The following is a 22,471-nucleotide window of genomic DNA, read 5'->3' as shown; positions in this document are numbered from 1 at the left end:
GTTTTTGCAGGTAAAGGAGTGCTGTGTGTAAGCTGTTGTGTGAAGTGGGGCTTGGACTATCTGGTCCCAATATACATCCAGGTGCCTGAATATCTGTTGCTGGACAGATGTGGCCAGTGGATATACAGGATTGGATATCCACCAATAGTAATGCAGTTCCTTATCATTGGAGGGCCCTGGTGAGCTCCTATCCCACATATTGGATAAAATGAGAACTCCTGCAGCCATTGGATAAAATGAGAACTCCTGCAGCCATTGACCGATCATTGGAGGCAAGACCCCCACAGAGAAGAGCCGACAACGCCTGCTGGTGACCAGAATCAACTCCAAAGCTGTCCTAGTGAAGCCCTGCTGCGCTGCTTGATCTCAAGACGACCCTGGTCGATGCCTCGACCCCTGGACCTGTGGGAACAACCCGTCTCGACCCCTGCTCCAGGATCTGTGCCTTCGGAAGGGTCCCTGGACCAACAAGTGGACTGACAAGCTCTCTCCTGGGAAACCTTGCTGCAGCAATAGGCGTTGCGAGTGCAACCTTGGAACTTGGAGGATCTTTAACTTGTGGAACAAGATGCCTGCTCTTGCCATTTCAACCTTCTAGCATCAACAGATGATGTGCTGGGCCTGCTCCTTTGTTCGTTCATTGAAGATTGCCTGTCGCCAACTGATCTTGGTGACCTCCATTGCAACGTATCTTCATTGCTCCCTGAAGGTGTCCTGCGGTGGTCTGCTCCGTAGAAGTCTTCATCTGGTCTTCGTTGGGTATTCTGCTGGGAGGTGTCTGGAACATATTCCTAAGCACTGCATCCGACCAAAACTAAATCCCACACCAAAAAGTTGTGCCCCCCCCCCCAAACCAAGCACAAATGTTTGTCCCCAACAGATTCTGGAAGCTCAGTGGTGGTCTCTGGGGAAATCGGAGTCAGGGGGTTAAGTAAGCATACGGGGTTGTCACTCCTCTTTGCTCCACAGTGTTACATGCACGTAAAGTCCTGGCCTTAAATCACAATCACTCTTTCCCCGACAATAGTCGGTGGATGCCTGGTCAAGGATCCCTTCCTAGGGCTAATCTATTGTTTGGTATTCAGTTAGTTTACCTACTTCGCTTTACTCAACTTTTGACTCTTTTTTTTAATCATAACCACTGGCATTGCCAATCTCTTACTAAACCTACCTGAGAAGTCTAACTTTGGAACTGATGACTTTATGGTACAAGGCCGCTAACCAAGTTAGGGTTGCACGCATTAAGTGCTAAGGGAACGCTTTTCTAATTCTTATGCAACCAAGTACTAACCCACGCTTCACTGGTTCTTGAATCTAAGATGCTTTCCTACATCGCCTAAGGGTGAATGTGTTATATCTGTTTAATAGTGTGGGTGTGACAAAATAAGAATTTCATTCTTGCGTAGTGTATATTTTAAAGGCCTAATCATTGTATATTTTTCTACTTACCTGTCCAACTTGAATTATTCGTGTGCTCTATGGAGACTCATTGTAGACCTGGCCCACTCGCACATCCCTCCTTAAGACTAAGCCTCGCTGCTGTGCTACCTTACCTTGATGGGGTCTGGCCAAAATCTCACTGTCTCCCGGTTCACCATAATAGGGTAGCCTCACAAAATCCACCCTTGGGTTGATTTTGGAAGTCCATCTGAACAGGATTAGGAAAAAGAAAAATTACTAACAAGGAATAACGCACAACCAGCGATCCAGTGCAAAGAACAGAAGCCCAGCCAGTGCATATGCCCCAAGAGGAGGTAAGATGAGTTGCGCAAGGTAGTAGACAATACCGCGATAGAGCACGATTCGCTGAGAGGCCCGTTTTCTTTTTTAGCAATATGTTTCTAGTACACAGTGGAGAGAAGGCAAGGCCAGTAAAACTTGAAAGGTCTGAACGAGTAGCTAACCTAGACATTTCAAGATGTAAGGGATACACACCCTCTGAGAACTCCTGCGCACAGGAAACTGGTTGGTGCACCTAGACTTCAGGGACGCCTATCTCACTATTCTGATAGCAACAACACAGATTTCTCAGTTTTTGGTGGAACAGGGGACATGGCACTTCACAAGTCTCCTTTTCGGTCTCGCGTCCGCCCCTTGGCCATTCACCAAGATAATGAGACCTGTAGCAGCAGCAATATGGGAGAGAGGCATCAGGATAATCATTTACCTTGACGATATCCTCATTCTAGCTCAAAATAAAGTAGCTCTCCAAGAAAATGTGTGGTGGAGCTGCACCCTTCTATCTTCTCTAGGCTTCATCGTGAACCTAGACAAGTCCCAGTTGCAATCAGTAGAGAGTAAAATTCCTAGGATTCATTATAGATCCAGGAAAGCAGTTCTCAAGCTGCCGACTCACAAGGTGAAATCCATCAAAAAGTAGCTCAGGACAGTCATTGCGAAGAAGATTATTTAGCTTCGCAGTCTAACCAGAATAGCTTTGATCCGAGTAATCTTTCCAGGACCTCTCCATTAAGGAGCCCTGAAAAAGCTCAAGATCAGACACTTACAGGTAGGAGTAGGATAACTAGTGACCCTAGATCAGGAAGCTCTGACAAAGCTCAATTGGTGGCTTCAGAACATGGAAGCCTGGAACAGCCGTGCAATTTCCGGCGGCACCCCAGATATAATTAGAGTCCGATGCAAGCAGAGCCAGCTGGGAAGCCAGATGCAGAGAGATAGAGACGGGGAAAACGGTAAGCAGAAGAGCAGAGGTTACACATAAATTGTCTCAAGCTTCTGGCAGGGTCCTTCGCACTGCGCACTTTTACCAAAGGCAAAGCCAACTGTTGGTTTTACCCAAGATGGACAACATCTGTTGTCTTTTATATAAGCAAACTAGGAAGGACCAGATCCAAGATGCTAGAAGAGATAGCAAAAGATCTTTGACATCACTGCCTTCAACATCACATTGCAATATCAGCAGAATACTCACCAGGGGAACAGAACAGTGTAGCACACTGGAACTCACGGTATCTCGTGGATTCCAGCGACTGGAAGCTTCATCCCCAAGTCTACACACGACCACAGGAGATTTGGGGTCTCCTAGAAACTGATCTATTAGGGTCTAGGTTGAACTCTCAGACACCCAAATACTTCAGCTGTAGGATAGACCCGGGTGTAGTAGGGACGGACGCTTTTCTACACCAGTGGGGCGGAGCAGTGAACTATGCCTTCCCGCCTTTCGTCATGCTGACGAGAGTCCTAGCGAAGGTCTGCAGAGAAGTGGCAGAGCTAGTAGGAATAATGCCATTTTGGAAGTCACAGGCCTGGTTTCCAGTAGCGATGGAACTTTCTTTGGACTTCCCCGAGGATCGTTCCTCATCGGCAGGACCTCCTGCTCAGCTCAAACAGCCTTCCTCACCCTCTAATAGAAGCAGGAAGTCTCTGCATAATAGCTTGCAGGGTTTCAGGAAAAGATGGCAATTGCCAGGCATTTCGCAGCTCACTGCCGACTGCATTAGAGACTCTGGGGCACCTTCCACCATCCAGAGCTACGGGGTCGCTGGTCCGACTGGTGCACGAATGCAGTATTCATCCCTTTTCAGCTCCTCTAGTTCACTTTCTCAATTTCTTAGCCGACAGATTTCACGACACATGCGCCTACAAGATGCTCGGAGTTTACAGATCGACTGTATCAGTGGGACACAATAGAGTAGACGGGAAGCCCATAGGAGAGCACCCTGCAGTTGTTCGCTCACCCAAGGGAGTGAAGTTGAGGAAACCACCAGAACCCAAATATGCAGTCCTCTTGGACATCAGAGAAGTGTTACGAATGTTTCTCGCTGGCCGAAGTACAGCAAATCTCTCGCGGTCGCAATTGTCAGGGAAGCAAGCAATGCTGCTCTGCTTAGCAGCATGCAGAAGAGTACTGGACGTTAAGGCACTGGAAATAGAAAGGAAGATATTTTACATGGAGGGCGTAGCGTTCAGCATAGCTAAAAGAACAAAATGTGACTAAGATCATTTCTTAACTCTACTTTCCAGAAAACAAAAAGATATGCGTAGCACAGTGCATAAAAGATTACTAGGCAGCAACAGCCAACATTAGACCAGTAGGAGTAACACAGTTGCTTATAGCGCGTAGGAAGCCGCATCACACTGTAGCTATAGCCACGATAGCCAGATGGGTCAGAGAGGTTATGCATTGGGCAGGCATAGACCTGTCCAGATTTGGTGGCCATTCAGCTAGAGGGACAATGCTGTTAGTGCTTTCTCTGTAGGAGTGTCACTACAAGACATTATGAAGTCAGCCAATTGGTCTTCCGAAGCTACATTACTTTATTTCAAACCAGTGTCAGAAATACCTAATAGAGTAGTGGTGAGCTTTGAACAAGCATAATGCTTGCCTCCTGTCTTGACATAGAATGAAGTTTGCTCATGCTTACAGCGCAGGGTAGTCTTTGATTCCATTATAGACACAGAGACTAGCATTATATCCTGCCCAATACGGCGAGAAGTTTCTATGCTGACATGTGTATTCATGATGTATGAACTCTCTAGCGTATTCCCACCCTCACGATTGCACCCTTGATTCCTTATAGGAGAATGCGGCAAGGTCCTTTGTTCGGTCCTTTGGCCATTTTGTCCCTTTGCCTTCCCCAGGTCGAGCAGACCCGGGAAACTGTCATGCAGACTGCCGCGCAAACCGTAGCTTTCGCGGGCTTCTGCATGCCTTGTGTGTGCGCGCACAGGATGTGTGCTGGAGCAGTCTAGTTCCAATACACATCCTGGGTGCCAGGATGTCTGATGTGCTGGGATCACCATGGTCCATGATTGGTCCACGTCTTGCATGGTTGAATGTGAGCAGATCTATTGGTCTCTCTTTGTTTTCGAGCGAAGGAGATTTCAGATAACATAAAGCACTCTAGAACTATTCCAAGTCGATCTTCTGAGTTCACACCTATCTGACCCGAAGAAGCAGATCTGTGGAACTGCTGGTGACCTGCTGGAAGGTTTGGGAACCTGACGTCCCGTCAGAGTTTGTTTCTCATCGATCACAGAAGGCTTGCAAGGGCAGTTCGACCCATTGGAGTAATGGGACTAACTACCCTCGGCAACTCCTGCTTAACCTGCAAACGAGTCTCTTCGAAAGTGGTCCTGGACCGCCCAGCGAGCTGATCAGCTAGTACGGGACCTTTGCCTTGGAACCGCCGCCATCTCGGGTTTCAACTTGAGACTTTGGTAACCGTAAACTCTTGGTAAAAGGCACTCTCTCGCCGAGTTTCGTACACCTAGCATTGCTAGGTCTGGAATTAGGATAGTCCGCCTGAACCAGAGCCTACGCTGTACCTGTGTCGCCCCGCTGTGCTGACAAGCTTCGTGGAAGCCTTGCTGCTGTCCCCCACGCCTCCTGTGCCCAAAGAGCTGCAATGGAACTGGTCTGATCCCGTCGCCAGAAGAGGAGAAAGCGCCACTGTCCCACCACGGACTGAGGTCCCGGAACACAGACCCTGAACGCCGGAGAGACGCGCAACTGCTGGACTCGAACCAGCAAGCGAACTGGACTTTACGGGCAAAGTTTGTTCCGGAGTGCGTCGAGGGTTGGTGAGTACTTTCAACACTTACCGGTAGCCGCTGGTGCATCCATAGACTTTTACGCACAAGTGTCCCCCAAGGGCCACTCTCCTTTGTTAGGGTAGCCTTTGCTACCATCCTATTCCCAATTCCTGGAAATCACACTGCCCTCTTGTAGAGACCCTCCTTGAATAGTGGGACCTTATGCTTCATCACCTCACCCATCTTCCTGAGCCACTACAGCCCCTTGAAGAGACCAGTTTTGTACTTAACCGCACGATTGAGTGCTCCCGTGCTGAATGTGCTTTTGAGCACAAGGTTCCACACTTCGTAGGGATTGGACTGCCTATTAGTTAGGGTTTGAGTTGTTGAAGGACTGCCCCAAGTAGATTTGCACTGTCTGAACCCACCCCCGTCTATTCCAGGTTATAGATCTGTACATGTGGAATATTAATTTAGACTAATAGTTAATGTAGAGGTTTCCTAGTATAGTGTTGTGTAAGTATTGTTAATATTGCTGTGGTTTCACCCTGTGTTTGAGTTAAAAGGCCTTTAATAAATGTATATGTATTTTTGATATATATACACACACACACACCTGACGAATATTTTGTGTTGTTGTTTACTGTGTGCTCATTGTGGACTTTCGATCACCCTCACCCCTCCTGAGATCTAGTCTTGACCACCACCAATGCTACTTTGTTTGGTCTGGCTTGGCCTGGCTTGTCCAGACAGTTACCCTGTTCCAGGAAACTAGGCTGCCTTCTGAACCTCTGCCCACCAGGTCAGAGTTCAGAAAACCATCTTAACAAAGGCGTATAGGAGGGAAGATGGACATGTCCAGAAAGTGTGGGTACCAGTACCTCCTGGCCCATTCTGGGGCAATAAGGATCATGCATTTCCCGAACTGTCTCAACCTCCTGATCACGTGAGGAATGACGGGGACTGGAAGAAACACGTACAGGAGTGGAAACACTACATCCACCACAGACATCTCCTAGAGCTCCTCTTGAGGAAAATTCCCTGGAGCAGTAAAGTTCACACTTCTTGTTGACACTGGTCGCAAACAGGTCCACTTGAGGGGTTCCCCAAAGGGTGATGATCTCTTGAAGGACTTCCTGAGCTAGTTCCCATTCGTGGGAGACTGTGGTCTGCCTGCTCAGAGCATCCACCACTGAGTTCTCCCCTCCGGCTAGGTGATCAGCAGACAGGGAGATTCCTTCTTGAATTGCCCAGTACCAGAGCTACATTGCCTCTCTGCACAGTGGTAGTGACCCTACACCTCCTCTCTTGTTGAGGTAGTACATGACCACTGTGTTGTCAGTCATTAACAGGACATTCTTTCCCCGAAGAGAGGGCAGAAAATCTTCAGTGCAAGTCTGATTGCTCTCAGCTCTAAAAGATTGAAGTGTAGTTTGGACTCCGATGGAGACCAACAACTGCTGATTGTCAGATCGTTGGCGTGTGCTCCCCACCCCTTCAGTGAGACATCCGTCACTACTGTTATCTCCGGCCATAGTTGACAAAAGGTTCTCCCTTCATAATGTTGTACTCGCAGGCCCACTACAGGAGATCCTATGCAACCCTGCTTGGAACCTGAATTAGGTCTGACATGTTGCCCGAGAATTGAGACCATTGTAGCCTGAGAGCCCATTGAAGGGATCTCCTTCTCAGGCGAGCCTCTGGCACCACAAAAATGCAGGATGCCACGAGGCAAAGCAACCTCAAAAAGTCGAAGGCCAGGAGATGCTGGGCACTCTGAAACGTGGAGACCATCTGCACAATGTCTTGAGCCCTCACCTTGGGTGGTGCGCTCTTTCCACAAGGATGTATACAGTGCGGCCCAGATGAACTAGAGCTTTTGAGATCGTGTCATATGGGACTTCTTGTAATTGAGGAAGAATCCCAGTCTGTGAAGAGAGTGGCAGGTGACGTTGAGAAGATCCAGGACTTATTCATGAGAACACGTCCTGACCAGCCAATCGTCCAGTTAGGGGTAGACGTGAAACCCCCCTCTCCTGAGACTCACTGCAACCACCGCCATCAGTTTGGTGAAAACCCTTGGGCGGAGGTCAGCCCAAACGGCAGAACTCGAAACTGATAATGAGAACCGCCAACGGCGAATTCCAGGTCCTTCCTGTGCTTCAGATGGATTAGCACATGAAAAATAAGCATCCTGAAGGTCCAATGACACCATATTGAGTTGGAGGGCCTGAAGGATCTGAGAAAGTATGACCATCTTGAACTTGTCCTTCCTGAGGAACTTGTTCAAGTATCGATGGGTCTCAGTCGTCTGTCCTTTTTGGGGATTAGGAAAAATGGAGAGTAGCATCCTTTATTCCTCTCTGCTACAGGAACCTGCTCTATAGCACCTTTCTCCAGCAGGATCAAAAGTTCCTGAACAAGAAGCAGATCTGGGACTTTCAAAGAATGGCTCCCCGGTGGATGGTTCTGAGGTCTTTGAATGAAGGGAAGGCAGGTTTCTAATGGGCAAGTATTCGAAGTAATGTCTCGCCGTTCTTTCAGATGTTGAGACAGTCTGCCTCCCATCGGGGTGTCGCGACTCAAGAACTCAGAGGGGTTTGAAAAGGCTGAGGCTGCCTAATAGCAACACCCAAACATTTGGCTGCCACCTTTGAGGTCTGCAGCTTCAAGGATTTCGTCAGCCTTGCTGTCAAAAAGAGGAGACCCGTCAAAAGGCATGTTAAGGAGTCTAGACTGCACGTCTGGGGCAAATCCAGATTTCCTTAACAACGCAAATCTGCGAATTACGGTGCTTGCCGCCATGGCTCCGCTGATGCAGTCAGCAGAATGCGGACCCGACTGAAAAGACTCGCACATGGCTTCCTTGCCGTCCTTAACAATGGGCAAGAAACTGTCTCTTTCCTCCCCTTTAGGAATATGCTCAGCCGCCATAGAAATGCAGTCTCTGAGTGTATGAAAACTTTGCGAAGGCACATGTGGAGTTGGCTGACTTAAGAGCCATGCTCCCTGCAGAAAATACTTTTCTTGCCCATGCATCTCCACTTTTGGCACCTCGATGCAATGGGATGGTTGGATAACCTGTTTGTTTTGAGGTTGCGGCCTGCACCACCAGACTTTCTCCAGTGGGGTGTTTTGATAAGTAGTTGGGGTCACGATTAGTTCTTGTTTACTGCCAGACTTGACTGGCGTCTCCCAATTGGCACTCGCCCTTTTCTGAAGAGCAATGTGGAAAGGTAAAATGGCATCCTTTTGCGGATCTTGATCAAGGATGTCGGTTAGATCGTTCTGCTTGAAGAGCAGGGCAGGTCCATCCCAGGTAATCTACTACCTTAGACATCATCTGCCTGTATGAGGCATCTGCATGTTCATCAGATGCAGGCTTACCAAATTCTAATTCTGGCGAAGTGTCCACTCCACTGGCCTTTTGCAAATTTTCATAAAGTTCCTTTAGCCTGGATTCCTCTCATATAAAACTATCAGGAACATTTGGTGTAACATACTGTAACCCAAATGGCGCATCATTATCAGATGGCTCATTGTCCTCATAAATAGAGGTTAGTGACTTGGTAAAGGAGGGAAAGTTTCCTCTGGTAAGGGCATCAAAGGTTTCAGAAATGCGGAGCTCGAGGAGTCATCTATGTCTTCACTGAAGACGTTTTCGACTTCAATAGCACCAAAGGTTTCAATGGCATTGATGGAGTCAATGGGCCGGCTGGAGTCGATGGCGCAGCTGGCGTCAACGATCTCCACTTATTTTTTCACTTCGATGATTTCTCATTGTGTCGAGGACTAGACTACTCTGTGGATCTGGCCTTTGTCCCGGGCACGAGCCCTTTCCTTACCGGCTTTAGAATTTGCGGTAGAGGCATGGTTTGTCGAGGGTTTTTGTTTTTCAAAAATGTTGAGCATTTCTAACCTGAATACTTCCCATTCGGCATGAGTGGAGGCCTGGGTGACACAGGATATAGGTCTCTGAGGAGAAGAGTCAGACAAGGACGTCGAAGTGGGCGATTTATGGTGCCTCTTCAACTTCCTTCATGACGAGGAGTGGTGTGAGCCACTCTTTCACCTGAACCTTTTCACCTTGTTTCTTTGAGGAGATTCACCTCTCGCCTCGTCAGAAGAAGGTTTCTTCCACAGGGTAGTCGACAGAGATCTTTTAGGGTTTCTACCTACGGCTAATTTCCCCTTATGCTACTTAAGAGCTTTTCCGGTCATCGATCGAGCAGGCCGAGGTCTTGTGCTCCACACCGAGACACCACAAGCATACTCGATGCGCATCAGTTTGCAACATCTTGGAACCCTAGTCTTGACACGTCTTAAACCTGGTCTTTGCGGTAGACTGTGTCGAAGACAGACAATTTTGCATCGTGAAGGAAATACTGAAGCACGCCGTAGTTCTTGATGCGTAAGCTTACTCGGAAAAATCGAACTGAAGCCAACGGGCACTGCGCGTGCTATATATCCCTTCCATTACATCATCCTCGAGACACAGGGCCCTCGAGAGACATCAAGTCGATTGCATCGATGCACAGCGCCCTCTGACGAAAAAAGAAATGTCTGAAGCAGGATATTTAATATCAAAGATGAAGAATACGTCGGAGGACACAATCCATTTGTAAGGCTCTAACACAGCCGAACCAAGCTGGATAACTACAGGTTTACTTTCAAGGTATGGATAACAGGATCTGGTGCCCAGTGGTTTGTACCCCAAGCCAACAATTACCCCCAGGACCAAGGAAAGGAACAAACTGCCTTTTCACTGTGTTGACATTCATGCCTGAAGCAATTGCCTGGCAAGGAAGACTCTGGTAAGAGCAGGGATCTCGCGAAGATAGCTCCATGCAGCTTGGTTAACAAAGAAGTGTGGTAGCTCTGCAGAAAAACATCCCATGATGGGGGATAATGGCTTGAGGCAGCCCCCTACATCCCAAGCAGATCAGGTGGGTATTGGTGACCCAGCACCCTGCTACGTGCTGGTAGCAACCCACAACCAAATGGAATATCCTGGCAGTAAGCAACAGGGAAACTGCACTAAACAGCCCCAAAAACAGTTCCAGCATGGAAGACTCGACCCAGCAGATGAAGAAAAAAAAGCGGGAATTTTAAAAAACACTCTTTCAGCCAGTTGGCAGATCTGCTTCTTCCAAGTTACAGAAGAAAACAAGAGGGAAGCAGCGACCAGACATGATCTTAAGTACCACTGCAAAAAGGTAGCTGGTCAAAAGGCAGCCTACCAATCAGTAGAGGGGGTTAGGGAAAAAACAAAAAAGAAATAACAAAAAAGTCCTACTGGTGGGTCGGTAGGACTGCCACTCAGCCTAGACCACTCACACATTGAGAGCCCAGGGGCGTGCACTTGCCTAACCACCTGTAAACTAATATGGATGCTGCCATGTGGGCTCACAAAGCACCCATGTGGCCAGAACGACCATTGTGTGCCTTCCTCATTGTTACCTTCTACAAAGGGAGGCCAAAAATACAAAAAGTCTGAGAACAGGATTAAAAAGAAAAATGGGTAAAAAGGCTAAAATGGCTTGCACCACTAGTGAAGCCAAAAAGTGCCACAGTCACTAGCTTAGTCCCGAAAACCAATACAAAGTCACGTAAACACCCTAGTGCAAAAATGATATGCCAGAGAAGAACCCCTGGGACTGGGCATCTTAGGGGCGACCAAATAAGATATACCTTAAAAGGTAAAAAAAATAATATTGCAATTGCATTAGGGACTTCTGGGAACGTTTTTGGTGGCCAGAGGGACACGTCAGTGATTCACAAAAATCAGGGAAAACAAGCAAAAAGTGGAGGTGCCCTTAAAAGTGATGGCAGAATCTTCAAAAATACTAATTGTGTCTTAACACCAAACCAAAAGCTTGCTTACGCCATTTCCTCCTTCCTTGCCACTGGCACCAAGGTTCTTTTGAGTTCCTTCTTCCCATTCCTGGGTAGTAATGCATCCTAAGAGCTCCTCCTGTCTACAATGCAAAGGCCCTTAGTAGCTCTTTTTCTCCCACTCCAACAGCTTTGCTTCACACTTCCACAATCCTTATCTGCTCACACAGCTGCTCAAAGTGATATAAAATCTTGCCATACTTTCACCTGCTGACCTTTCTACCCCATTCAACAATCACCTTCTTACCTTCGAGTCATTGCCCATGACCAGGTCCTTCAACTCCAAAATCTTGTCATTGATAGATGAACGGTACCGCTTTTCAATTATGTTGTGGGTGCTCCGTCGCTCACCCTCCTTAGGGACCTCCATTTGTTTGAGCTGGCCTGGGACCTGCTTCAACGACTCCTGTCCCATCATCAGTGGCATTGTGGTCATGAAGGTTCCATTTCCTCCCATTAAGGTCTAAAAAAGTAGACCAAAACAACTTGATTAGCTTATGCAACATAGCCTACATTAGGACAGATTGAGACAGTTTTACAACGAATCACATTCATAACTTTTTAAGGGCTGTATCTTAAATTGAGACATCTTCAAGGCGTAAAATGGACTCAAATCCTTTGAATAGTGGTACAGGATGGGGATATAAGGTCTACATGTCAAAACAGAAGATGGACATAAGAAATATATCATAGGAGGTTAGAGAGATTTATCCACAGACATTTGGTGATGGTGATAAAAAAAAAAAAACATCTATCCCAAGAGCAAGACATGGTTAAATCCAAAACCTATACCCAACTCTTTGTACAGCAATAGTAGAGCAGAAAAGGCTTCACTCAATGGGAGGGGAGAAGGCTGATGGACGAGTACAGTTAGTCCCAATAGAATACACAAAAGAGGGAAAATATGAAAAATTATCTTCATGGTGATTCAGATTCCATTAGTGCTGCTCTCCCTCCTTCCCAAATGGTTGGAGAATGTGTGCATTCGCAGGAGGTGTCGGAAAAAAAGCTTGCTTCACAAGATAGCTGCCCCGTTAAGAACTTTCTGTAGTGGGGAGTGCCTAATAAAGGCTAATGATGCGGTCTTGGCTCTTGTGGAGGAGCCCGGAGCCGAATGTCCCCTCACGTCATAAGCCTTTGCAATACACGAGACAACCCACCTGGCAATTGAAGCATTTGCAGCCTTGTTACCAGGCGAATAAGTACATGACAAAACATTGATCTGTTTTTCTCAACTGTTTGGCCCTTTCTAAATAAACTTTCAGAGTCCTTGGGCCTCAATACGGGTCCAGCGGTAACCCTGCTGGTGCTACTAGCGGTTTGCAGCCAGACTCGTAAAAAAATACCAGCGCCTGACTTCCCGGTGCCACCGGGCTATTCCAAGTTTAGAAACCAGGAAGTCATGAGCCAGCAATTTCATTAGTCCCCATTCCCATAGAGTCCAATAGGACTCTATAGGAATGGGGACACGGGAGCACCAGCACCGTTTTAAAGGCTCCTCGTGCTCCAGTGAAAAGTCTGCCTGCTGTGACCGCTGCGCCCAGCAGGGTCAGACCTGTCGGGCACAGCGGCCCCGGCAGGCAGACTTGTAGTTTGCCAGTCCAGAAACAAGGGTGACAGTGAGTTTACCGGCACCCTTCTATCTGGACCGACAAACCTATGAGGCCCTTGACACGTCCAACTTAAGCAAGGCCTCCTCGACCAGTGAAGAATGTGGTCTGGGATGGAAACATTGGAACGTAAATCTCTTGGTTCAGATGAAATTCCGGTTCGATGCCCGTTTCACTTTTTGTAGGGCGCCTTTTTTTAGGCAGCCTACAAAAAACGAAAAGGCGACATTGCTTCGCCCCCCATCCCCACCCAAACACCCTCCCCCTCCCTCTCCGTCTCCGTCTCTGGCACAATTTGTCTGAAATCAGAGGGCGGAAGGGTTTCACCCCCATAACCAGCACTCCCTCAGCCCCTGCCGCCTCCCTCCCCACCAAATACTCCAACATAAACACACATACACGCAACACTCAAACACTTACCCATACTCCCCCCCGACTGCGCTTCCGGGTCCTGGTGTGCCCGTCAGCCCTTGTGCACACGTGTGCTGCAGGGTCCCGACAGTTTGATTTTGAAACATAGCCCTGGGACTGCACTGAGCGGTCTTTCTTAATCAATCTTTTTTTAAAATCTTTTTTTTAAACGATTTATAAGACCGAAAATGTGATACTACCTTCAGTAAGGTGGTCACTGCACAAAGGACCACCTTATCCCTATGAAAAATCAGGTAAGGTTCTTTTGATGAGAGCCTAAACCTCTCCTACTCTTCCCGCTGATGTAATGGCCACCAGAAAAGCGGTCTTCCAAATTAGGAGGTCAATATCGCAAGAGGTCATAAATTCAAATGGTTTGTGCATTAATGCGGACAGAGCCAAATTTAGATTGCACTGAGGTGTTTAGTAGAACACGCCGACCTATTTTCGTATTTAGGTTTCCCTTTTTAAATAAAATGCGGAGATCTAAAGCAGAACAGGTGTACTCTTTAAGGTTACATTCGTTTTAATTGGGGGCGAGCACAATAGCAATATATGCATTTATTTAAAACACGTAGGGTTCCAGTACACCACACAATCGCCACTATTCAATTTGTTTCCATTAATAATGGAAATCAGGATTACAATTGAGCTTTCCTTTTCCATCATGCAATATCCATTAACATTCATAAACAATAGACTAGCATGCTCTTCTGTCAGGAACAGAAGGCAGGTATATCTAGATAGGAGGATGAGAAGAATGTTGAAATACAAGGCACATTCCACGTTGATATGTATTAAGCATTTCTCTTTGTAGTAAGCTCCTTTGTATTTCTTGCTGGGTTTGCCAGTGCTCTAGACTGCATTTTGTCAAAGAGCCCCTCTAAACCTGCAACCCACTTGATGTGTTGTCCTCTGTAGCACATTTACTACCTTGACTATAAAGAGGACCCAATTTTGTTCCTGGGTGAGTTCCCTCACCTAGAAATTGTGTTAAGCCATAGGCTGGTGGTAGCCAAGTACTGCATCTTTGACTGCCACTATGTAGCCTTTATACTGCTTTCATAGAGACTTAAGCCCTGAAGAGGAGCAAGGTGACTTTATGTAATTCTATGTCCTGGCCATTTTGTTTGTGGTAGTTTGTGCCACCAAGAATGTCCATTTTACATATGTCATCTCCATAGCTTCCCGAGAGAATGAAATCTGGTTTTGGCTGAATGAGGGTGTCTGACGCCCCAATACACATCCTCTGTGCCTGCGAAAGTGAAGTTTGGATAGCCAATCTGGAATGGATTTCTGCGCAATGCTTTGGAAGGTGCACAGCTAAGTGACTTGAGGATCGGGCTAACCCCGAGCACCATCCAATGTAAAACTAGGGATGTAAACCTTTCCTCAGTCGACTACTGGAACAGTTTCATGTGGCTGAGGGACCACAATGCTGAGAAAGCCTTGTTGGAAGCTGTGATGAATATTCCAGATCCTCCTGAAGGTAAAGCTGTCTTTCTCAAATTACAGGAAAACTTTTGAACAATTCCTACCCTTGATCCAATGGGAGCAGACTGATCATTGGTTACTGGAAGCTCCTGGTACTACCTTGAAGCTTCCTGGACCCATATTTATTCCAGGACCTGAAGTGGGAGACCCTGCTGCTTGCTGAACACAAGTAGCATTGGTGCTGCTGCTCAAAATGATTGCTTCTTTATGGGACATCATGGCTTGGACACCTGCAGCTGTTCCTCCTCATGGGAGCATACTGCATCATATCCTGAAATCCAATGCCTTCACTGGAGCATCAGGACTCATTTTAAAGAATTGCTACCGCTCTTCCTAAAGGCCGCTTCTTCTGTCGTGTCTAGCTTGTCATGTGCGTTTTTCATGGTCATGCCAGCTCCGAGGCTCTGGTTGCAGACCATGCGACAGAAACGAGCACAGATGTGGGAGATAGGGGCAGCCATCTTAGAATTAATTTAACTATGCAGCAATTGTTACAAAGTAACCAGAAAAGATGGAGGGCTGGATGGCTGACTGTGCATCACGCAAGGGGTGTGTGAGACGTCAGAAATGCAAGTCACGCGAGAGGTGTTTGAGGCGTCAGAAATGCAAGACGGACACAAAAGAACAAGTTACTTACCAACTGTAACGTTCTTTCGACTGGATGTTCCTCCCACGTATTCCTCATCTTGTGATAATTCGTTATCTCCAGCTTCGCTGCTTCGGAAAAAATAATTCTCGGCAGAGGGCGTTGTGCTCGAGGTCGTGGAGTCGACTGTCCCTCGACGGGCTCCGTGCCGTGTCGACGTCACCGATGGTATAAATAGCTCGAGCTGCGCCCAGTTGCTTCAGTTCTGTTTTTTCGATGAAATATATATCACAAGATGAGGAATACGTGGGAGGACACAATCCATTGGAAGAACAAGTTACTTACCAACTGTAACGTTCTTTCGACTGGATGTTCCTCCCACGTATTCCTTACCGACCCTCCCAGCCTACCCCACAGTACAGTTTTACATTTCTTACACTTTCCCCTCACGAAGAATGTATCGGTCAGGGGGCCTGGCGTGCTCTATGGGGGAATTTCCCATTGTTCGAGGCTACCAACTTTAATAATTTAATTCCTATAGCCTCGAACATACCGCCGGTTTATTTATTTATTTAATATTAATTCACTGGTTGGTATTTTTTGCCAGAACTCGATTCTAAAATGGCGTTTGTGTTCTCTTCTGTGACTCCAACCCAAGTCGAGCCCTTTGTTCCACTTTTTGGCGGGCTTCTCCACAGAAGCCTCCGAAAGTGGTGCCACTCTGTCTGGGTACCACAGGGGGTGTGGGAGGGGGTTTAGGCACCCTGGACTGAGTTGCCTTGGTAACTCAAGTCGCACTCTTGTGTGATTGGCCCAAGTGGTGAGCCGGTCGGCTCACCACTTAGCATGTTTGATTGACAGCTAGGCTGAATGAATGGGGGTTTGCTGCATAAAAGCAGGGCTTTGGGGACTGGAACTTCAGAAGTCACCACAGGACCTAAGAATCCGAGGAGGGAGAAGCTGAGCCGACCTGCAACGACGACACCACCGGTGGAGCCCTGCTGAACCGTCTCACCACTTTTCCCGACGACAGAGGAGATCTCCAGTCCGGAGAGTCTTCTTCCTTTGGTCCGGAGAGTCTTCTTCCTTTGACTGGTGGGGATAACCAGTTTTGCCTTCTTTTCACCTTCCTGGAGCATCTCGTGGCCGCCTTGCCCGTGCCAAGCACCCCGGCAACCGGAATACCACGGCTTACCACTACTGGAAAGAGAAGGGTAGTACTTTTTAACCGAAGAACTCCGCGGCTGGTTTTTTCCCTGGCAGTGCAACGACCTTCATCTTTCCTCCACGGCGAGACCTCCTCTTCCTCTGGACGAAACACCGACTTGCACCCGCTGCCAGGAATAACTGACCCCGCTGGAGCTTCCTTCACACTTAAGGTACTGTGTCCCGCCTGGCTTCCCTTGCGACAGATCGTTCGGGGTGACAGTACAGCCTCGACTTTCTAACCTGTGCTGGCCTGGGACAACCTAGCTAACTTTTCCTGACTTCATTTCATTCTTTGTGTGCAAACTATCTACAAGACTCTTTGGGCATAGCCCCACTGTGTGAACCTGGACCCCTTCTGCTTGCTCTCTCCAAGAGTGGGCCTTGCAATTGACTTCCTTGCTCTCCAGTAGAACTCTGCCTATCCTGCCTTACTAAAAGTATTGAAATTTGTGTGCTTCCATAACTCTGCCTTTTTCCCTCCCTTTTTTAATAACTTATTAGAGTGCCATCTTATGTTAAGCGCTCACCTCGGTCTGAAAATAAGTGGTGTTTCTCATTAAGACTTGTCTAATAACTAATTAGGGTTGCATATATAATAGTGACTGTGTGCTGAATTTACTTACCTCTTTGTTGCTAGTGTAATTTACAAGTGTGTCTTTAAATAAATAATTATATACTTTTACACCAAAGCTCTGGTCAGTGTTTGCTTGTGCTACTGTATCTCTGTACCTGTTGTGTATACTCTACATACTGCCTAACTCTTCTTGAGGGAAGTCTGACTGCTCAGCCACAGCTACCAAGTGAATCTGTGTGGTACAGACTGCTACCAAGGGGGTTTACTGCCAAACACCTGTAGTCTTAATTCTTTTGCATTGGTCCCTAGGGGAACTACACAGGTTTCTGCCTAACACTCCTCTTCCTTGCTCAGATGAGGAGCAGGATAAAAAGGTTGGTACTATTTTTTGGGACAAATGGAAGTCCGAGACAACTTTTGGCAAGAACGAAGGTTTAACTTTAAGGACTACCTTATCCTTATAAAAGAATAGTATATGGTGGTTTGCATGAGAGAGTCTGAAGTTCGCTAACCCTGCGGGCTGATGATAGAGCCACAAGAAGGACAGTTTTTAAAGTTAAAAGCCTCAAATGGACATGATTGCAGAGGCTCAAAAGGTATGCAAGTGAAGAATTTTAGTACTAAATTTAAATCCCAAATTGGTACATGAAAAGGTACTGGAGGGTATACATTAGTAAGCCATTTTAAGAATTGAATTATTAACGGTATTTTGAAATATGAAACCTCTTCCGAGGAGCGCTTGAAAATGGACAGCGCAGGAAGGTATCCTTTGATTGTTCCTATCTGGAGCCCCAGATTAGCTAGATGTAGCAGAAAAGAAAGCACCATTGGGGTGCCACACTGAAAAGGGTCCACATCCTTGTCTTTGCACCAGTTACTAAACCTGTTCCAGCGACATCGGTACAAAGATTTTGTTGCTGGTCTTCTGGCCGAAAGCAAGATTTCCATTACGTCATCCGGAAGATCCCAATCCTTCTATCACAACCTCTCAGAAACCATGTGTGAAGGTTGAGTGTCTTGACCTCTGGATGGAGAACCGGACCTTCCTCTTGCGAGAGAAGATCCTCTCTTTGCGGAAGACGTATTGGAGGGCAGATGGACATGTCTAGAAGGTCCAGGTATCACGTTCTCCTGGCCCAATCCGGGGCAATTAGGATCATGGTTTTCCTGAACTTTCTCAACCTCCTGATTACTTGAGGAATCACGGGGACTGGGGGAAACGCGTACCGTAGTGGAAATTTCCACTCCACTACGAATGCGTCTCCCAGAGCTCCTCTTTGAGGAAATTCCCTTGAGCAGTACTGATCGCACTTCCGGTTGATCGCGGTGGCGAACAGATCCACTTGAGGGGTTCCCCAAAGGGCGAAGATCTCCAGAAGGACTTCCTGAGCTATCTCCCACTCGTGAGAGACCGTGCTCTGCCTGCTCAGAGTGTCTGCCGCCGTGTTCTTCTCTCTGGCTAGGTGAATTGCTGATAGAGAGATTCCTTCTTGTATTGCCCAGAACCACAGCTTCATTGCCTCTCTGCGCAGTGGTAGTGACCCTACTCCTCCCCTTTTGTTGAGGTAGTACATGGCCACCGGGTTGTCCGTCATTATCAGGACATTCTTTCCCTGTACAGAGCGCAGAAAGGCCTTCAGAGCTAGTCTGATTGCCCTCAGCTCCAACAGGTTGATGTGTAGTTTGGACTCCGATGGAGACCAACGACCGCTGATTGTCAGATCGTTGGTGTGTGCTCCTCACCCCGTGAGTGAGGCGTCCGTCACTACCGTTATCTCCGGCCATGGTTGCCAAAACGACTCTCCCTTGAGAATGTTGTTGTTGCAAGCCCACCATAGAAGATCCTGAGCAACTGCGCTTGGGACTTGCAGAAGATCCGACATATTCCCTGAGAACTGGGACCACTGAGTTCTGAGTGCCCATTGAAGGGATCTCATTCTGAACCTGGCCTCTGGTACTAGGAAAATACCGGATGCCATGAGGCCAAGCAACCTGAGAAAATTGAAGGCCGGTAGACGTTGGGCATTCTGGAACTTCGTTACCATCTGCTGGATGTGGAGAGCGCCAACTTCGGGAGGCGAGGCTTTTCTCGAGGAAGTGCCCAAGACTGCTCCGATAAACTGGACCTTCTGGGATGGGATCATGTGGGACTTCTTGAAATTGAGGGAGAAGCCCAATTTGTGGAGGAAGTGGCAGGTGATTGAAAGATGTTCCTGAGCTTGTTCTGGAGAACTTGCTCTGATCAACCAGTCATCCAGGAAGGGATATATGTGAATACCCCCTCTCCTGAGACTTGCTGCCACAACCGCCAACAGTTTGGTGAAAACCCTTGGGCGGAGGTCAACCCGAATGGCAGAACTCGAAACTGATAATGAGAATTGCCAATCGCGAACCTCAGGTACTTTCTGTGCTTTGGATGGATTGGCACATGAAAGTAAGCATCCTGAAGGTCCAATGATACCAACCAATCTTGGAGTTGAAGAGCCTGAAGTATCTGAGAAAGAGTCACCATCTTGAACGTGTCCTTCCTGAGGAACTTGTTCAAGTTTCTCAAGTCCAAGATGGGTCTCAGTCCTCCGTCCTTTTTTGGGATGAGAAAATATGGGGAGTACCAACCCCTGTTCCTCTCCGCTACAGGTACCAGTTCTATGGCACCTTTCTCTAGCAGGGTTAAAATTTCCTGCAACAGGAGCGGATCCGGAATTTTGGAGGAGTTGGCTCCCGGGGGATGATTCTGAGGCCTTTTTAGAAAGGGGAGACAGTAACCTTGGGCTACTGTTTCCAGTGCCCAAGCATCTGAGGTAATGCCCCGCCATTCCTTCAGATGTTGAGAGATCCTGCCTCCCACTGGTGTTTTGTGTAACAAGGCCTCAGAGGGATTTGGAGGCGGCTGCAGGAGTGGCTGAGGGTACAGATGCCGCTCGTGAGGCTGATTTTGCACCTCTTCCTCGTGCTCCACGAGGGAGGTTTCTTTTGCCCCTTTGAGAAGCCTGTCCTCTTCCTCTACCAAAAGAGGAGTAGTATCGAAAAGAATGACCCCTCCAGGAAGATGAGCCGGAATAGGGTTTTAGAGGCTGGCGAAAAAGGCGCTAAGTGATTTAGCTGCGGCTTTTGGAGGTCTGAAGATTTTCTAGGCTTTCATCAGTCTTTCTGCCAAAGAGCCTCGAGCCATCAAAGGGCATGTTGAGGAGTCTAACTTGCACGTCTGGTGCAAACCCCGAATTCCTCAACCACGCAAATCTGCGTAGCACGCCACTTGCAGCCATGGATCTGCTGATACTATCAGCAGTATCCAGTCCAGACTGGAGACATTCCCCCATTGCCTCCTTCCCGTCTTTGACTATATTCAGGAAGCCTTCCCTTTCCTCGCCTTCCGGAATATGATCAGCCGCAGCCGAAATACAGTCCCACAGGGTATGGGTAAACCTGGCTAGGGTACAGGTGACATTTGCCGACTTAAGTGCCATACTGCCGGACGTGAAGACTTTACGTGCCCAGGCATCCATTTTTTTATCCTCTCTATCTGGAGGGATAGTTGGATAAGCAGTTTGTTTTGAAGTAGATGCTGCCTGAATGACTAAACTCTCTGGAGTCGGATGTTTATTCAAATATTCAGGATCCGTTCCAGCTGGTCTATATTTTCTTGGAAAAGTGCCATCTGCAGCAGCAATAGTCTCTGGTTTCTCCAAGTTTTTCTCCACAGTCCTTTGAAGGGCTCTGTGAAAAGGAAGAACAGGATCTTTCCGAGGTCCCTTGACGATTATATCCGTCATGTCATCTTGTTCAAAAATGGGTGAAGTATTACCCCAACCCATATATTCAACTACCCTGGTCATAAGACCCCTGTACCCAGCATCTGCATGCTCTGCAGGATCAGGTTTGGCGAACTCTAATTCTGGGGATGTGTCAACTCCACTGGCAGAATGTAGAGTATCACTCGGGTCCCTCATTCTAGATTCCTGGTCAATAAGTTCCTCAGGAACTTGTCTTATACCATAAGTAACTCCCAAAGGAGTAACCTCGTCTTCTTCTGAAGCAGACTCTTCATAAATTGCTGACATAGATTTGAAAAAGTGTGGCCTGGGCAAAGTAGTGAATCTCCTTTCTTCCTCTTGCATCTGCTTCAAAGGAATTGGCAAATCCTTCGAAGTTGTCTTCGAAGATAACTTTGATAATGGCGTTCAGGATGTTTTTGGCTTTGGAGTCTAAATTATCGACGACGAAGTCTTCGACGACTTGTGTTTCTTGTATGGCACTGGAGAAGTGCTCGACTCTCGAAGAGTCTTCGACGGTTTTACGTCGACTGAGTTTTTTTGGATTCCTCGACGCTACCGGTCTTTGCCATGGTAGCCTTAGACTTCTCTTTGTCGTCCAATGGAGCGACTTTAGGTGTATGGCTTTTTCGAGGGTCTTTCGAGGGGGTCGGGCCGTGTTCTCGAAAACCTCCATCATCTTTTTGCGGAATTCTTCCCACTTACTGGGAGAATCCGATTTAGTCGGACAACGAATTTCTTCGGTCGACTCTGAAGAAGAAGATGAGGGAGATCTATGTCTCCTTCATTTTTTTCGATGAGGACGAAGAGTGTCTCAATCTACTCCTAGATCGAGATCTCTTTGAGTGCCTATGGCGATCCGATTCCTTAGAATCAGTCGCTTTCTTGTGTCTTTTTGACGTAGCCTTCTTTGAGGCCTCCCTCCCCACCGACAGTTTACCTCTCCTCTCACGAAGACGTCGACACGGTACGGAGCCCGTCGAGGGACAATTGACGCCACGACCTCGAGCACAGCGCCCTCTGCCGAGAATTTTTTTTTCCAAAGCAGCGAAGCTGGAGATAACTAATTATCACAAGATGAGGAATACGTGGGAGGACACAATCCATTTGAAGGTGTGGTTTTCTCAATGTTTGCCATTTATTAAAATGAAAAGGGGTGCAATGTATGCCCATCTTTCCCTATCCTAGTGAGAATGTCCCTACCTAGCAAGCTAAACCTAAAGAGGACCTAGTGTCCAAAAGACATCTGACCCTCACATGAATACATATAAGAAAAGTGCACAAGGAATAATTGGCTGTCTTCAGTTCAACAAAACAGTACAAAACGTTCAAATTTATAGTTTTTAGAAAGCACTCCTTGTGACCAGGGTTGGACTCCCTTCCCCTGGATCACTTCAGGAATACCCTTGGAAAAATTCTGATT

General features: G+C 47.4%; 1 protein-coding gene across 1 annotated transcript in view; it reads right to left on the bottom strand.

Moving 5' to 3' along the window:
• Nucleotides 1-22,471, bottom strand: part of SREBF2 (sterol regulatory element binding transcription factor 2) — a 268,321-nt gene that overhangs the window by 236,192 nt on the left and 9,658 nt on the right. The window contains exon 2 of the mRNA XM_069652776.1: nucleotides 11,639-11,854. Within this exon, the coding sequence (XP_069508877.1) occupies nucleotides 11,639-11,854 (216 nt within the window). The remainder of the gene's footprint in view (nucleotides 1-11,638; nucleotides 11,855-22,471) is intronic.

Source organism: Ambystoma mexicanum, chromosome 3p, assembly GCF_040938575.1.
Source record: "Ambystoma mexicanum isolate Mex_15411 chromosome 3p, UKY_AmexF1_1, whole genome shotgun sequence".
NCBI lineage: Eukaryota > Metazoa > Chordata > Amphibia > Caudata > Ambystomatidae > Ambystoma > Ambystoma mexicanum.
Note: the sequence above shows the minus strand (reverse complement) of the source record. Positions and strands in the feature narration are given on the sequence as shown.